A 17,197-nucleotide genomic window follows, 5' to 3' on the forward strand; every position below is an offset into this window, starting at 1 on the left:
TAGAATCCCCCTTCTGCTATGGGTAGCTACTTTATCCCACTCAAAAAGTGTGTGTGTGTGTGTCACTACTATGTAATTGATGATGTAATATGACAATGTGTTTTATATGTTACCATGACAACCAAGTCTAGCGGCCATCTTGAATTCTTACTATTTTTAACCTCTAGAGGCAATGTTGTATAAGAAATTACTTCTAATGTTATTTTCATTACCTTCTGACCCTGGCTTAGTAAAACACCATTAATTGTCTAATGGTTGACAATCATGTGTCAATTTCCCTAGCCATTCTGGCATCCCCTGGAAATATATGGGTTGAGAATGTCTACCCCACACAATTTAGCTGAGACTTGTGAATGCCATGAAAATGAAGTCACAATTCTAACGATAAGAATAACAGTTATTCATGAACATTCTCACTAATAGGATACCATGTTTGCAACTTTTATCATAATAATCTATATATGTATTTAACGGGTTTTATGAATAACTAAATAATACATTGTTAAGATATTATGAAAGAAACATTATTATTTAAAATATATAATACAATAGCTTCATTTGTGAATAAACCCTCTTGTTTTGTAGCTTATTCTGGAAATACCAATTAGGTCTGTAAGCTCATGGTTTCCTTATCTTGTGTATTTTACTAAGTGTTCAAACCTTTAATTTATGACCTGAGAAGATGGTACAGACCAGATTTACACAGTCTCATTTAAAAAAAACTCTTGTAACAATGTCTATTCATGAGCTATGAACTTAGTTTTAACTTTAGAGGGAAAATGGCTTCTCTCATGTTAAATATAAAATATACGATATATAGGCCTGAGATATAGTCTTTTCTTCTGGCACAGGCAGCTGAAAAGATTAGTGTGTAATAATGTATTTGCAGGTACAGTTTTTAATTAAGCAACAAAGTTGCTTTAGATACTCAGCAGCAACTTCATTCTATCATGCTTGCTTCTTCATCATTGATGTCCCAGAAGAACTTGAGAGGTAGACCCTTCATCTTTTCCTTATAAACAATGTCAAACTTCTCACTTTGTGAAACTGTCATTCTGTTTTTCCAGTCACCAACAGTGCCTGATAAAGAGCAATGGGAGATACAGATGGTAGTGAGTAACGCAAAGCAAATTTAGGAAAACTCCACATAATGAACAGAAAATTCATGAGTTCTATTTTGCACACCTTGGGTAAGTTACATGTTGGTGAGTTTTGCTTGACAAGAATTCATAGAAGAGGGTAATGATTTGCATGTCTACATGGACAGCACCATAGTTCATAATGTACACTTTTTCCTTTGTCTGAATGCCGCTAAATAATTGTGAGTAAAGACAGTGGGGCATGCAGGCATGATACAACCACCCGGTTGTCTAATAAATGTACAGAATGCCACCAAAAATTAAATTTTCTACTTGGGAAGAGCTCTGTACTAAGACGCTAAGTCTGGTTTAAGGCATCCTCTGCAACAAAAATTAAATTGTTGGTGAGATACTTCCTAAAGATTTCTTACTACTTTTGCATTAAGAAGGTGATTGATGAAAGAATTTCCCCCAAAAAATATTGAAAGAATTAGCAGCACAGAATGTACACCACAATCCTATCCTCACGTCAGCACAGCATGGGTTAACTTCTCCTCTAGAACCCACAGGAACACCTCTTCCTAGCTTCCAAGCTCAATGAAAGACAGTCCCCTCCCAAACTGAAGTGTTCGATAACTGAGCCTGTGACAGGTCCCTAGGGAGGGAGTCCTGTGATGACATGAGGATAGGCCAGGAAAGTAAACTGATGGTAAGTATCTGAAAACAATTTTTTTCCTGGCCTACCTCATGTCAGAACACAATGGGATATAACATAGCAGAATAAATGCACAGGCGAGAACACATAGAAAGAGACACTGACAATCAAAGAAAAGATGCTAAAAACACAATAGAAGATGACTCTTCAGGACTTGATGGCAAAAAAAAAAGATAGTCCATTTTCTTCACATTATTTGACCTCTGCAAGTACACTGGCCCAGATTCAAGTAGAATTGCGCGATATTTGCGGGGGAGCAGGGCAATGATTTTGCCCTGCGCCCCCGCAAATATTTTGCGCTGCCCTCGATTCATGGAGCAGTAGCTCCGTGAATTGCGAGGGCGCGCCGGCAAATTTGCCCGGCGTAAGCGCGCGCAAGTTAAATGATCCCGCCGGGGGCGGGAATCATTTAAATTAGGCGCGCTCCCGCGCCGAGCGTACAGCGCATGCTCCGTCGGGAATGCATTGCGGCAAATGACGTCGCAAGGACGTCATTTGCTTCTAAGTGAACGTGAATGGCGTCCAGCGACATTCACGTTTCACTTACGCAAATGCCGTGAAATTCAAATTTCACGGCGCGGGAAGGCCGGCTATACTTTAGCATTGGCTGCCCCTGCTATTAGAAGGGGCAGCCTTGCGCTAAAAGTAGCCGTACGTAGACTCCGTACCGGGCCCGCGCAAGCTTGTGAATCAGTGGTAGTATGCAATTTGCATACTACACGCTGATCACAATGGGAGCGCCCCCTAGCGGCCCCCGCAAGAATGCAGCCTAAAATCTGCGAGGCATAAGAGCCTTATGCCACGTAGATTTTAGCCTGCAGTCGGTGTAACGAGGTTCCTGAATCAGGAGCACTCGTTACACCGGAGCAAGTAAGCACTTGCGCTGCGTAACCTATGGTTGCGCGGGCGCAAGTGCTTCTTGAATCTGGGCCACTTTCAGCAACTTGACTATATGTAAGGAACTGAAGTCTTCCTGCTGTGTACTCAGTGACTCCTGTGCGAATGGACTGCTTCTCAGACTTCCTCAAAACTGCATACCACTTTAGAAATGAGATTTGAAGATGGACATAGTAACATGGAGCAAAGGGTCCCTGCACCAGTGCTTTCAGAACCAAGCCTAAATCCCAAAGAGATCAAGGATTTCCTTGGGGGTGATACAGTATACAGATTGTCACCTGCAAGAAGCATCTAGTCAATGGGTCTTCCACTCATCTACCACCTGTGAAAGATGATAAGTTAGGAGATATGTACTTTAATGGAGTTGTATGTCAGACCAGCTGCCCTGTGTGGGAATCTGGGGGATGCAGATTGCCCTGGCCAGGAGAAGATGGACGATGGCGGGTCTTATGTTTTCTGAAGTGTTCGTGTTTAGGGCATCTGCTCCTAAAATAGTGCAACACCATAATTTGTGGTCCTTGAGCACTCTTTTACAAACATGTCTCACATTTCCCCTCCTACTTTTCCCTAATCTTCTGTGCCACTAACAGTTGTGGCAAGCTTACATCTGCACATAATATATGAAGAAAATCATATAAATCCCTCATCAAAAACAGGTACACTGTCTCTTTAAGATCCCTCTGTTCTCATCCACTTATTTCAGAAGTAGTAGCAGGCAAGCCCAGGCAGCACTTCCACAGGCATACAAGAGACACAGTCAGAATCTGAGACAAAAAAGTCAGACTGCCCACCCTACAGGACCGCACAGCAGGAGAGCCAGGGGAGCACATCTAAAGGCAGACAGGAGACAGTTAGAATCTGAAACCAAAACCAGTCAGACTGTCAAACCTTCAGGAGCACACAACATAGCAGGGGAGCAACAGCAACAAGTCTTTACCTGGCAGGACTGCAGATAAGCCAGTTCCTCTGCAGACTTCTAAAACTGTTATGCCATTGCTTGGCCACTGGCGGTCACTATCCTGCTCCACCCCATTTTCCTGCCTCCTGTGACATCATCTACAGCCTCTCTCAGTCTAGAAATAAAGCTAGGAGAGTGGTGCAGCGTGCTGCCTATTCAAGACAGGAAAAAACCCAAGGGAGAGGCAAATGGCAACATTGCAGAGCTTACTAGTAATATACCTGTACAATATCAATGTTGTTTAAGCATCACTGCCTGAGCCCCGGCACACAGGGCCCCCCCGTTTCAGGAAGGTTTACTTCCAACCATCTGGGTCTTTCAACAGTAGGAGAGGCTGAACCTGGAGGGGGTAAGTGCAGCCAAGGGGGTATACATTCATCAACTAAAGTAGCTAAAGTAGCTATAAGGAAATATGTTTTTTGTGGGGCGGGGCAGCATTGACCTCCGCAAACAAGGCCTGGAACGTGAAAGCAACAGCCTGCATCCTGCCCCTGGCTATCAATTTATTTGCACAAAATAGGGTTTCATGGAGAAATGTAGCCATGAATTTAACTACTTCAGAGTCAGTGTTCATTGTTTAGGGTTTACAGAAACGGGGGATCTCATGATGTCATGAAGGAACTCCACTATTTGTTGCCAATATCCCTGAAAAATTGGGCAGGCCCATAACAAATAAAAGAAAGTGCCAGGGCCAGCTGAGCACATAGAGCATAGAGGGCTATGCGTTGAGTGAAACTCAGAATTCAGAAAGGGGTTAAGTAGGCTCTATGGTGTGTATATATAGTTATGTTAAATGATCCGACAGTCTGGGAGATACCAGTTTGCACTCCCTCTAAATCTTCTTCCAAATCTTCATGACTCAAATCATTTACATCCACTTCCCAGTGAGATTTAGTCTGGTAGGCAAGTTTTGTGGCTTAGGGTGTAATACGCATTTTGTAGAATGCGGAGATCAACTTTTACGGTTCCAGACCACATACCACATTCAGTAGTAGTCTCAACTGTAGGACCATCAGTGTTATAGAGGGGACACAAATAATAAATGCCCCTAGATGCCCATATCTCTGGACTATGAGATAATTCCAGCTGCCCTGTTGTGCCACAAGGGAGAAAAGCTGTGAATCGGGGAGGAGCATTTGATCTGGTCAAGGCCAAGTGCCAGACACGTACAGTCAAAGCCTTGATACTGTTGCTGGTCATTTGTGTCTATGGTAGAGATGAGATATTTGAATGGCCAAGTAGTACAAGTTAATTGCTTTCCGATGCAAACCGAGTTACCGAAAGAACGCCGATGCAGCTGGACGCACCAACACTCCTAGAGCACACACTCGTGAACAGGTGATCAGTGTGCTGCACGGAACACAGCCTATCACATGACATGGTACAGTACCAATGAAATTGCCTCCTTTGAAATTGGTCCTGTACCATGTGATCGCTGTGTCTAATCAGGACACAGTGACAAGGTAAACAGAAGCTGCTTGGTGTGACTTCCGGCTCTCTCCTCTAACACAGTGATTGGTCTGTGAAAAGAGAGGAAGAAGAAACTGTGGCAATGGTGTAAGAGTGTCTTAATCACCTCCACATCAGTGGGTCCTGATCACCACCATCATCTGTGGAGAGAAAGTTGTTGCAGCTAACTGCAAGTACATTTTCAGCCTCTGCATACAGTTTTTACAAACACACACAAACACTGCCATCTAGCTCAGTGTTCCTGATCTCTGCCCAAAAGTGCCTAGTGTGAAAAAACAGCAATGGTCACCTGTTCCAGTATCACCTGTGCTGCCAGAAACAGTGTCCTTGATTGCAGTGGTGTCAGGCCACTGTACACCAGCACTAGGGATGAGCCGAACACCCCCCTGTTCGGTTCGTACCAGAACATTAGAACGGACCGACCGTTCGCGCGAACATTTAGAACCCCATTGACGTCTATGGGACTCGAACGTTCGAATTCAAAAGTGCTCATTTTAAAGCCTAATATGCAAGTTATTGTCTTAAAACGTCTTTGAGAACCACGGGTCTTGCCCCAGGGAATATGTATCAATGGAAAAAAAGTCTTAAAACACTCGTTTTTTCTGGAGCAGCGATTTTAATGATGCTTAAATAAAAAAAAAAAAAAAAAAAAAAAAATTCCTATAACCACTTCCAGACCGCTGTACGACTATATACGGCCTAACTTTAAAGATACATATCTCGGTAACGGCAGCAGCTGCTGCCACAACCGAGGTATCTATCTTTACTGTCAGCGGTTCTGGTAACGATAACGGCGGTCTCCGCGGCGGATGCGCCGCGAGATCGCCGTTATCGGTGGCGGGAGAGGGCCCCCCCCCTCCCGCCGCTCTCCCGCGCCCTCCGCCGCTTACCGGAGCCGTCGGTAGCGGCGGAGGAGATCGCGACCGTTCGGGAGCTGAGCGGGGACGAGACTGAAGGAAAAATCTCCTTCGCCCGTCCCCATAGCTCGGCTGGGCGGAAGTGACGTCAAAACGTCAGTCCCGCCCAGCCTCTTAAAGAAACATTTTTTTTTTTTGTCATTTGAAAAAATGACATTTTCCAATTTTTTTTTTTTTTCTCATTTTAGTCTAAATATAAGATCTGAGGTCTTTTTGACCCCAGATCTCATATTTAAGAGGACCTGTCATGCTTTTTTCTATTACAAGGGATGTTTACATTCCTTGTAATAGGAATAAAAGTGATCATTTTTTTTTTTTTTTCCAGTGTAAAAAATAATAAAATAAATAAAAATAAATAAGAAAAAAAAAAAAAAATTTTTTTAAAGCGCCCCGTCCCGACGAGCTCGTGCGCAGAAGCGAACGCATACGTGAGTAGCGCCCGCATATGAAAACTGTGTTCAAACGACACAAGTGAGGTATCGCCGCGATCGTTAGAGCGAGAGCAATAATTATAGCCCTAGGCCTACTCTGTAACTCAAAAAATGCAACCTATAGAATTTTTTAAACGTCGCCTATCGAGATTTTTAAGGGTAAAAGTTTGACGCCATGCCACGAGCGGGCGCAATTTGTAAGCGTGACATGTTGGGTACCATTTTACTTGGCGTAACATTATCTTTCACAATATATAAAAAAATTGGGCCAAATTTATTGCTGTCTTATTTTTTAATTCAAAAAAGTGATTTTTTTCCAAAAAAAGTGCGCTTGTAGGACCGCTGCGCAAATATGGTGTGACAAAAAGTATTGCAATGATCGCCATTTTATTCTCTAGGGTATTAGAAAAAAAAATATATAATGTTTGTGGGTTTTAAGTAATTTTCTAGCAAAAAAAAATGTTTTAGTCTTGTAAACGCCAAATCTGAAAAACACCCAAAGTAGAGAAGTGGTTAAATATTATACCTGCTGGGTGTCTATTGTATGCCTGTGAAAACATCTTTGAGAACCCGGGTCTTGCCCCAGGGAACATGTATCAATGGAAAAAAAGTTTTAAAAACTGTCGTTTTTTCAGGAGCAGTGATTTTAATGATGCTTAAATAAAAATAAAAAAAATAGAAAAATTCCTTTAAATATTGTACCTGCTGGGTGTCTATAGTATGCCTGTGAAAACGTCTTTGCGAACCCGGGTCTTGCCCCAGGGAACATGTATCAATGGAAAAAAAGTTTTAAAAACGGTTGTTTTTTCAGGAGCAGTGATTTTAATGATGCTTAAATTTAAAAAAAAATAATGAAAAATTCCTTTAAATATTGTACCTGCTGGGTGTCTATAGTATGCCTGTGAAAACGTCTTTGAGAACCTGGGTTTTGCCCCAGGGAACATGTATCAATGGAAAAAAAGTTTTAAAAACGGTCGTTTTTTCTGGAGCAGTGATTTTAATGATGCTTAAATAAATTTTAAAAAAAAAATCCTTTAAATATTGTACCTGCTGGGTGTCTATAGTATGCCTGTGAAGTGGCACATGTTTAGAACTGTCCCTGCACAAAATGAGATTACTATAAGAAAAAAGTAATTTAAAACTGCTTGTGGCTTTAATGTAATGTCTGGTCCCTGCAATATTATTATTATTATTATTATTATTAAACAGGATTTATATAGCGCCAACAGTTTGCGCAGCGCTTTACATCAGGGAAGACAGTACAGTCACAATACAAACCAATACAGGAGGGATCAGAGGGCCCTGCTCGTTAGAGCTTACAATCTAGAAGGGAGGGTCAAGTGGAACAAAGGGTAGTTAGCTGTGGGGGATGATCAGATGGACTCAAATGAAAATACAGTTAGGTGTGGGAAGGGTAGGCTTCTCTGAAGAGGAGGGTTTTCAGGGATCCTCTAAAAGCTGATAGAAAAGGAGATAGATGGATAGATTGGGGTAAGGAGTTCCATAGGCTTGGAGAGGCTCTAGAAAAGTCCTGGAGACGAGCATGGGAGCAGGTGATGAGAGAGCTAGAGAGTAGGAGGTCTTGAGAAGAACGAAGAGAACGTACAGGTTGGTATTTAGAGACTAGGTCAGTGATGTAGCTGGGGGCAGAGTTGTGGATGGCTTTGTAGGTAATTGTTAGTATTTTGAATTTAATTCGTTGGGCGAGTGGAAGCCAGTGGAGGGATTGACAGAGGGGAGTAGCAGAGACAGAGCGGTTGGTTAGGTGGATGAGTCTGGCAGCAGCATTCATGATGGACTGAAGGGGGGATAGAGTATGCAGAGGTAAGCCAATGAGGAGGGAGTTGCAGTAATCGAGGCGAGAGATGACCAGGGAGTGAATTAAGAGTTTTGTGGTGTCATTGGTTAGAAAGGGGCGTATTTTGGAGATGTTGCAAAGGTTGAGGCGGCAAGATTTGGACAGTGATTGAACGTGAGGCTTAAAGGAGAGTTCAGAGTCCAGGACTACTCCTAGGACCTTGACATGTGGGGATGGGCTGATAGTTGTGCCAATAATTTTGACAGAGAGATCAGGGGAAGAGGCACGTGGGGGAGGAAAAATTATAAGTTCTGTTTTGGATAGATTGAGCTTGAGGAAGTGGTGCGACATCCAAACTGATATATCTGATAGTAAATTAGTGATACGTGAGGAGTGAGTTGAGGGGTAGAGAAATAGATTTGAGTGTCATCAGCGTAAAGATTGTATTGGAAGCCGTGGGAGGCTATCAGCTGACCCAGGGAGGAGGTGTAGATAGAAAATAGGAGAGGTCCAAGAACAGAACCTTGGGGGACCCTAACAGAGAATGGAAGAGGAGAGGAGGAAGTAGAGTTGTAAGCAACGCTGAAGGTGCGGTTGGATAAGTAGGTAGAAAACCAGCGAAGAGTACAGTCACGTAGACCAAAATTGTGGAGTTTTTTGAGGAGGAGAGGGTGGTCAACCGTATCGAAGGCAGCAGAGAGGTCCAGGAGTAGGAGCACAGAATAGTGTCCCTTAGTTTTGGCCGTTAGTATATCGTTTGTTAGTTTTAGGAGAGCAGTTTCTGTGGAATGTTGAGGACGAAATCCAGACTGAAGGGGATCATTGAGGTTATTATGAGCAAGGTGGACGCTCAGTTGGTTGTAGACTAGACGTATAAGGAGTTTGGATAAAAAGGAGAATATGGATGAAAATCATTGAGAAAAATAGCACAGACACAGACAGTACACACACCACGTAGCTTTAGGTGCACACTGCAGAGGACACGGGCAGTACACACTACATAGCTTTAGGTGCAATCTGCAGAAGACACGGGCAGTACACACCAAGTAGCTTTAGGTGCAAACTGCAGAGGACAAAGGCAAGTTTCCACAACGATGATTGTTTAGACGGATGGTTGAGACCATTGGCGTTTAATGACAGAATTTTAATGGACTAAGCACTAGATCTTAGTGCGAAACGCGTTAGCTGTATATCCCACTGTCTGCTGTGATTTGTAGTGCTTTTTATCCTTTTCACCAATAAAGGCAACTGTCCATACATTTTCTTACTATTTTTGCTTCTTGCATTGCCAGCACCCATGGTTTCTGAGAGGACACTGATTGCCTATTGCATCCATCTGGAGCGGTAACCTCCCTCCCAGAATTTTAATGGACACGTTGAGTGCCTCACTCTGCTTTGTAGGTAAATGTAGGAACGTTTGGAGACCAAGGTTGGGGCAGTGAAGAAAGGTCCACAAAGCTGGATGCTTGGTGAGAGGGTGAGGTCCTTCACAGGTTGAAAGCGGTGATAGGGTAATATAGACTTGGAGGAAAGCGCTGCAGTCAGAACTCATGTTGCAGCAACTCATGACAACTCATACATGTCAGGATCGCTTATCACAAGAGTGTTCACATGGCGTGTCAAAGGTTGGACCTTTGGGGCAGTGGTAAGGGATGACTCTCAGGAGCCGGGCAATGATCCATAGGTGTGCTGGTCAGTCAGTCTGGGATTAGGCCCCAGCATTGTAGGATCCACAGGCCAACTTGGAGTGATGCGACTATGTGTTTAGATCCATTGTATATAATGGATCATTTTGCCGGAGCTATCCATTGGTACTGGACATGGTGGTTGCGGAGCGCTTTGGTTATAGTGTTGAGCTGTCTATGGCGGCTTAAGGTGTGTTGGGAGAGGTCTGTGAATAATTGGAGTGGACCATATTGGTCTTGTAGTGTGCCCATGTGTCTTGCTTTCTGCATGAGCTGTTCTTTCACATTGGTAAAAGTGAATTCGCAGGATCACATCTTTAGGCACTGACTCTGGTAGGAATAGTGGTTTGGGGAGCCTATGGATGCGATATATGGTCAGTTCAATATTTTTTAAATCGAGGAGCAAGACCTTGATCAAGCTACGCACATATTGGGATAGATCAAAATTGGGTACAGATTTGATTACGCCACAAATTTTAAGATTATTTTGGCGTGATCTGTCCTCAATGTCGTCAATTTATCTTTGATCCACTTATTATCCTCCATTTGTTTATCTTGAGAATCAATGATATCATTGACCATAGTAGGGATGTCACCTAAGTTAGATTCTATACAGGATATTCTCTCCTCAACCACTGACATTTTGTTACCAAAGTTGTGCACAAAGGAGAACATGTCTGCCTGCAGAGAGCTCCTCAAGGACATCAGCATGTCTTTTAATGTGGAGTCTAACACAGGTTGTCCTGCTGTAGGGAAGGAGGCTATCGAGTCCGCTTGGGGTGCTTGACAGGATAATAAAGTAAGCTTGTTCACCTCAGTGTTGGCAGCCTGTGGATCTAATCTCATTTTAGCCTTTGCTGGGCTGGCAGAGAGAGGAGAACTTGGAAGGCACCGTGGCGATCCCACTCCTGAACCTGGAGGGCTTCCCCTTCCCTCATGAACTGTGATGGCTAATTCCTCCTTCTGAGTGGCGAGCGCTGCTATGTCTGTGGAGCAGGGATCTGCCGCAGCGCCATCTTGTCCTCTCCTCATGGCTGACTGGAACATGTATGCCGTTAATTTCCTAGCAGCCGCTCCTCCTTCCTCTTCAGTGACATGCTGAGCAGGGATAGACCAGAGCTCCTGCGGGTCACATTGAAGCTGTGTGAGCCGTGTGAGTGCGGGTGGACACTGATTTCACGATCCGGTGTGAGGAGCTCTCAGCTTAAGCAGCCATCATGTCCATGCGCCGGCCACGCCCCTCATGGGGTGTCTGGCATTTTGATTAGCAAGATAAGCTAAAAGTTTACCAGTGTGTTATCCATGCTCAAAAATATGTTGTTTACAAAAAACAGCTTTTGTCTAGCTTTTTCGTAACAAGTTGGTCAGCCACCCAGATCTGCAGCTTCAATTGGTTTGCATGTTCCTACTGTTTAGTAGCCTGTATGAGAACGTGCCTAGCTATAGATGATTTGAGTCTAGAAATGTGATTGGTATTGAGTAAACGGATGTGAAGCTTAAAGGACTCCCACACCATAAGGGGGATGCTGTATTGGCGTTAGCTTTAAAAATAATACTTAACTCATCGGCATCGGGTATGGCGGACAACCAACGAGGGTTGAGAAAAGTGGGTAGGTCACTATATGTGTGTATTGCAGCCCAGATTGGAGAGTGGTCGGAGAGTACTAGAGGAACAAACTCCATATTGAAAAGCCAGGGTATTAAAGTTCTAGACAGCAAGATAAGGTCTATGCAGGACATACTAGAGTGAGAGGCAGAGAAACATGAGTAGGCAGTGGTGGATGGATACTTATGTCTATGAATTTACCATTGCAAAGTCTGTCAAAGGACATGAGAATCTGGTTTTGTGATCAGTGGTTGAATGTTTAGGTGCAGAGCCTGACTTATCCAGGCTAAAAAAATAAGGGTGGTCATGAAGTCACCAAGCGAGATAGTCAGGACCGATGGGTATTGTGCCATAAAGGAGAAGCCATCACTAAGCACCACTGAGTTGCATGGGGGAAGAATATAGAACACCATAATAAACAATGGAGAGCCTGATAATAGAGCATACAAGAAGAGATATCTATCTTGCAGATCTGAAACTGACTCCATTAGCTTAAAGTGAACAGATTTAGCTATAAGTATGGAAATGGGAGCGAGTAGTATATGTGGCAATAAGTGCCCACCCTTTTCAGGGTGTCCTTAGGGCACATTGCAATTGATCCACCACTTGGGTCTCCTCCATCAATGCAACAACACCAGCTTGTTGACCCTTAAAGGGTCACTAAAGGATTTTTTTTTTTTTAGCTTAATAGCTTCCTTTACCTTACTGCAGTCCTGGTTTTATGTCCTCATTGTTCGTTTTTGCTTCGAAGTAGCTGTAATCCTTCTCTGATCTCCACACTTCCTGCTTGTCTGGCTCCTTATGAAAAAACTCATGCGAGCTTCTCACTGTGGTCCATGATCAAGAAGGTGTGATTACTGTGTGTCTAAAACTCCTCAGAACCAATCAGATTCATTTTAAAAACAAACACTGCCCTGTGTTTGTTTGTTTTTGTTCTGTGTGTCTCTGTACTTCACAGAAACATGAAACTAGTTTAAAAACTAAACTAAACTGCAGGCACATTATATGATCGATTTTTATCTATTTTTAATACTTTTTTAAATGAATCAGTTAACTATTTATTATGTCTCTATACCCTGTAAACAGTCATTTCAGCAAAAAAAGAAATAAAATCCTTTACTGCTCCTTTAAATAGCAGATCTTTTATTTTGTCATGTTGACCATATAAATAAATAACAGTTGTAACATGGTTAACTCAAACATCAATATAAAACTGATAGAAAAAATTATATGGAGACTATATGCTGCATAGCAACACAAATGGTAGGGCACTGCCTGATTGAGCTAGGAAGGGAATACCTTGAAGGGTACCCATGGTAAATGGACACCACCACTTGCAAAACATAGAAAATAACTGTACCTAAAGTGCATGAGTTCCCCTGTTAATAAAAGATGGAATGCACAGAGAGTCCAGAGACAAAATAAAAGTTCCAGCTGGAGAGACCCATGATGAGCAGTGAGATTCCCAAATGCTAAGCAAAGGTACTTAAAGTAAAGGAAAACATTTTTTTTTTGCTGAAATTACTGTTTACAGGGTATAGAGACATAATAGTGATTAAAAATAGATAACAATCAATCATATAATGCACCTGCTTTCTAGTTTCGTTTTTGCATGTTGTTTCCTGCTTCTGTGATGTACAGAGCCACACAGCCAATACAGGGTAGTGATGGTTTGGAAAACAAAACTGATTGGTGCTGAGGGGTTTTAGACACACAGTAATCACACCTCCTTGATTAGTGACCACAGAGAGAAAGCTCACAGTACTGTGGTTATCATGAAACAGACAACCAGGAAGTGTGGAGATCAGAGAAGAATTACAGAAACTTGAGAGCAAAAACGAACAATGAGGATATGAAAACAGCACTGCATTAAGGTAAAGGAAGCTATTAAGATAAAAAATGATTTCCTTTACAAACCCTTTAACAGCTTCAGAATGATTTGTGTATTAAAGGAAATGGATCAGCAGGCTAGAAAGGCATGAGAGCCAGGATTGTTGGCATTTCTAAAGCATGCCTGGGCAGTAGGAAAGGGATATAGGTAGGGGAGGCGGGGAGAGGAAATAATAGGAGAGGTAGCAGGGGAAGGGAGGGAGAAGTAGGGCAGCAGGAAAAGAGGGACATGGTAGAGGGAATGGGAACCTGCTACCTTGTTTCAGGGCATAAAGCTCTGCCTGCTTGGGGGTAGAAACATGTGCTCACAGACTGAAGAAACTGAATGGCAACACTAAGTATCATTAGCACTTGAAGGTGTCCCCTGTTCCAACCAGTTGAAAACAGGGGTGGACCTGGATCACCTGGATCACCTGCTGGTGGCACTGTGGGACCACCAGTGACCACCAGTGACCACCTGCGGGTGTCTCCCAGCAACCAACAGGTTCCTGCAATCAGTTCCCCCTTGCCCCAGCTGATTATAGGGTACTTAAGTAGCTATAAGCAGCTGGGGCCAGTTGGAACTGACACAGCTTTGGGGGTTATCAAAGAAGCAACTCTGTTATCGCCCACCACCTGTGGGCAAGCAGGTACAACATGGCATCATTGATGTTTTTCATCCTGAATTATTGTTTTACTTCCAGAAATTTTCTACCTGGTCGTTGTACCTCAGCGGAAGACTCAGGGTAGATGACAAGTTTCACATTGAGGAAAAGAATGTAGGCCTTTTCCCTAGTAAGGTGGAGGACAGTATCACTGTCCTTGTAATTAAGTATCTTTGCAATCAAGGAGCGTGGTGGTGATGCGCCTGGAGGAGCCTGCTGTATCGCGATGCGATGGGCGCGCTCCACAACAAATGTGGAGAAGGCATCCCTGCCATAGGTGTCGATCAGCAGGTTCTCCAAAAAGAAGGCTGATTTGGAGCCCTCTGCACCTTTTAGAAGACTGATGAACCAGAGGTTACTGCGGCCCAGTCTATTCTCCAAGTCATCCTTTTTCTGTAGCAGTTGATGCAGTTGCTTTTGTATACAGTCCAAAGAGCTTTTGTAGCAGGAACAGGGCATCTTCTACCCGACTGATTCTTGTCTCTGACTCAGTGACTCTCCCTGAGTTTTCAGAAATTTTGTATGATCAAAGAGATATCCATGTTTACTGCATCAGTTTTAGTAGTGAGAATTGCTTGACAGGAGGATATAGCCTCCAGCACTTTTGTTGTATCTGCTGCTGACTGGTCTGTATCTGAGAAGGATGGGCTGCCATCTTCCCCGGCCTGTTCCTAGCCTTGTCGTCGGAACTTATAAAGCTTGGAGCTAGTCTTTGGTGCCTTCTGAGGTGGGGTCATATTGAGCAGATATATTGGGCACACCAGGAGTGGTGTAAGGTGTGCAAACAGAGGAGTTAGTTGCAGGATATAGGAGAAAAGAAAGAGAGATGCAAGCAGAGCTCCTCTTACAAGAATCTTATTCCACGCCGCTTCAGGCTTCGCCCAAGGATTTATAACTTCTAAAGAGATGCCGACACTGACAATTTTCTCATCACAACACTGAAAGTGCATCAGCTTATTATAATAAACCAGTCCCTCCCTATTAAGAATCACTCTGCAGAGGATATGGTGCAACAAACAGATATTTCTTCACACCAGAAACAGGTAGGAATCTGCAAAGTTTGTAAAAATGCTTGCAGCATACAGTAGATTGATCACCCAGAGCGGATTATTTTTGTTCTCAACAAAAGTGGAATTACTCTCTGCTAGAGGTTCACTGGGGTTGATTTACTAAAGATCACCCAGAGCGGATTATTTTTTTTCTCAACAAAAGTGGAATTACTCTCTGTTACTAAAGACAAATAGGAAGTTCACTTTGCAAGAGGAGTTGCATTTTGAAAGGCAATTTTTCCCAGAGCTTAGTAAATGAGGTAAAGCCCTGCTCCAATCGTATGTGAAAAAAAATTGTGTGTGTTTGCATGTTTTTTTTTTTTTCCTTGCTTGCACATGATTGGATATTCATTGCAAAGTGAAACTTCACCAACCAAAAAACTTAGCTCTGGGGTAAATTCAGTGGCAAAAGTAAACAGCCCATTTGTCTTTAGTAAATCAATCTCTTTTCACCTGGAAAGTTGACCTATGATACCAGATTTCTTCTGCAGGTGTCTGAAATTGCAGGTCCTGCAGGCAAAATCCCTCTCAACACGATACTTTCATATTTGTTAACTGAAATAACTTAACAAAACGTTACCTTTGCGAAGAAAGTCTCCTTTTTCAAAGTCCAAGTACTTATTTTCAATAAATTCATAATTAGCAAGAGGATCTTGTTTCATTGTTCTGAATGATGACTTCTCCACCACTGTATCTACTGCTTGGTCATCAAGTTTGATTTCCATAAAGTTGCATATTTTTATTACAGCTGATCTAAGATCCTAAAACAAATTGAATGTTGTGAACGCATTCAGAAAAAGAACACAACACAATGTATAGTATATTTAAATTGGCAATGGCGGCAGAATAATTTATGTTCATCTGTAAAAGCACAAATCTACCAGGTATCAAATAGAAGCAATTAGGTAGTACTTGCTTTTTTCATCTCCTCATAAGTCATAAAAAGAATATTGTAGTCCTCTTTGTGGGTGTGCCAGCCTCTAATATGATCAAACCATGACCCGCCAATCACTGTAAAATAAAGGAACGGTACCAAGATTTTATAATGTATAGTAAACAAATTCAAAATGTGTGATACCATGTGCTTTCTACAATTTAAAGTGGCCCTTTGATTTTGTTTGTGCGACCCTTGAAGCCCCTGAAGACACTAATCTACAGTATCTCACAAAAGTGAGTACACCCTTCAAATTTGTGTAAATATTTTATTTAATCTTTTCATGTGACAACACTGAAGAAATGACACTTTGCTACAATGTAAAGTAGTAAGTGTACAACTTGTATAACAGTGTAAATTTGCTGTCCCCTCAAAATAACTCAACATACAGCCATTAATGTCTAAATTGCTGGCAACAAAAGTGAGTGCACCCATAAGTAAAAATGTCCAAATTGGGCCCAATTAGCCATTTTCCCTCCCCTGTGTCATGTGACACGTTAGTGTTACAAGGTCTCAGGTGTGAATGGGGAGCAGGTGGGTTAAATTTTGGCGTTATCACTCTCACTTTCTCATACTGGTCACAAAGATTGACAAGACCCTGAAACTGAGCTGCAGCAAGGTTTCCAAGACCATACAGTGGTTTAACAGGACAGGTTCCACTCAGAACAGGCCTCACCATGGTCGACCAAAGAAGTTGAGTGCATGTGCTCAGCGTCATATCCAGAGGCTGTTTTTGGGAAATAGATGTATGAGTGCTGCCAGCATTGCTACAGAGGTTGAAGGGGTGGGGTGTCAGCCTGTCAGTGCTCAGACCATAAGCCGCACACTTATGTGGGAAGGTTGCAGCACCTATACACTTGTTTTCCTCATACGCCGCACACTGCATCAAATTGCTCTGCATGGCTGTCGTCCCAGAAGGAAGCCTCTTCTAAAGATAATGCGCAAAAAAACTCGCAAACAGTTTGCTGAAGACAAGTAGACTAAGGACATTGATTACTAGAACCATGACATGTGGTCTGATGAGACCAAGATAAACGCATTTGTTTCAGACGGTGTCTAGCGTGTGCGGCGGCAACCAGGTGAGGAGTACAAGGAAAAATGTGTCTTGCCTACAGTCAAGCATG

General features: G+C 42.8%; 1 protein-coding gene across 2 annotated transcripts in view; it reads right to left on the bottom strand.

Annotated features, from left to right (window-relative positions):
• Positions 1 to 211: 211 nt before the first annotated feature.
• Positions 212 to 17,197, bottom strand: part of LOC120937237 (amine sulfotransferase-like) — a 40,163-nt gene continuing 23,177 nt past the window's right edge. For both annotated transcript variants that reach the window (XM_040350279.1, XM_040350280.1), the window contains 3 exons: positions 16,056 to 16,150; positions 15,720 to 15,900; positions 212 to 1,080 (listed from right to left, as the gene is read on the bottom strand). In XM_040350279.1, the coding sequence (XP_040206213.1) occupies positions 941 to 1,080; positions 15,720 to 15,900; positions 16,056 to 16,150 (416 nt within the window). In that variant the 3' untranslated portion in view covers positions 212 to 940. The remainder of the gene's footprint in view (positions 1,081 to 15,719; positions 15,901 to 16,055; positions 16,151 to 17,197) is intronic.

The sequence above is a fragment of the Rana temporaria genome, chromosome 4 (genome assembly GCF_905171775.1).
Source record: "Rana temporaria chromosome 4, aRanTem1.1, whole genome shotgun sequence".
NCBI lineage: Eukaryota > Metazoa > Chordata > Amphibia > Anura > Ranidae > Rana > Rana temporaria.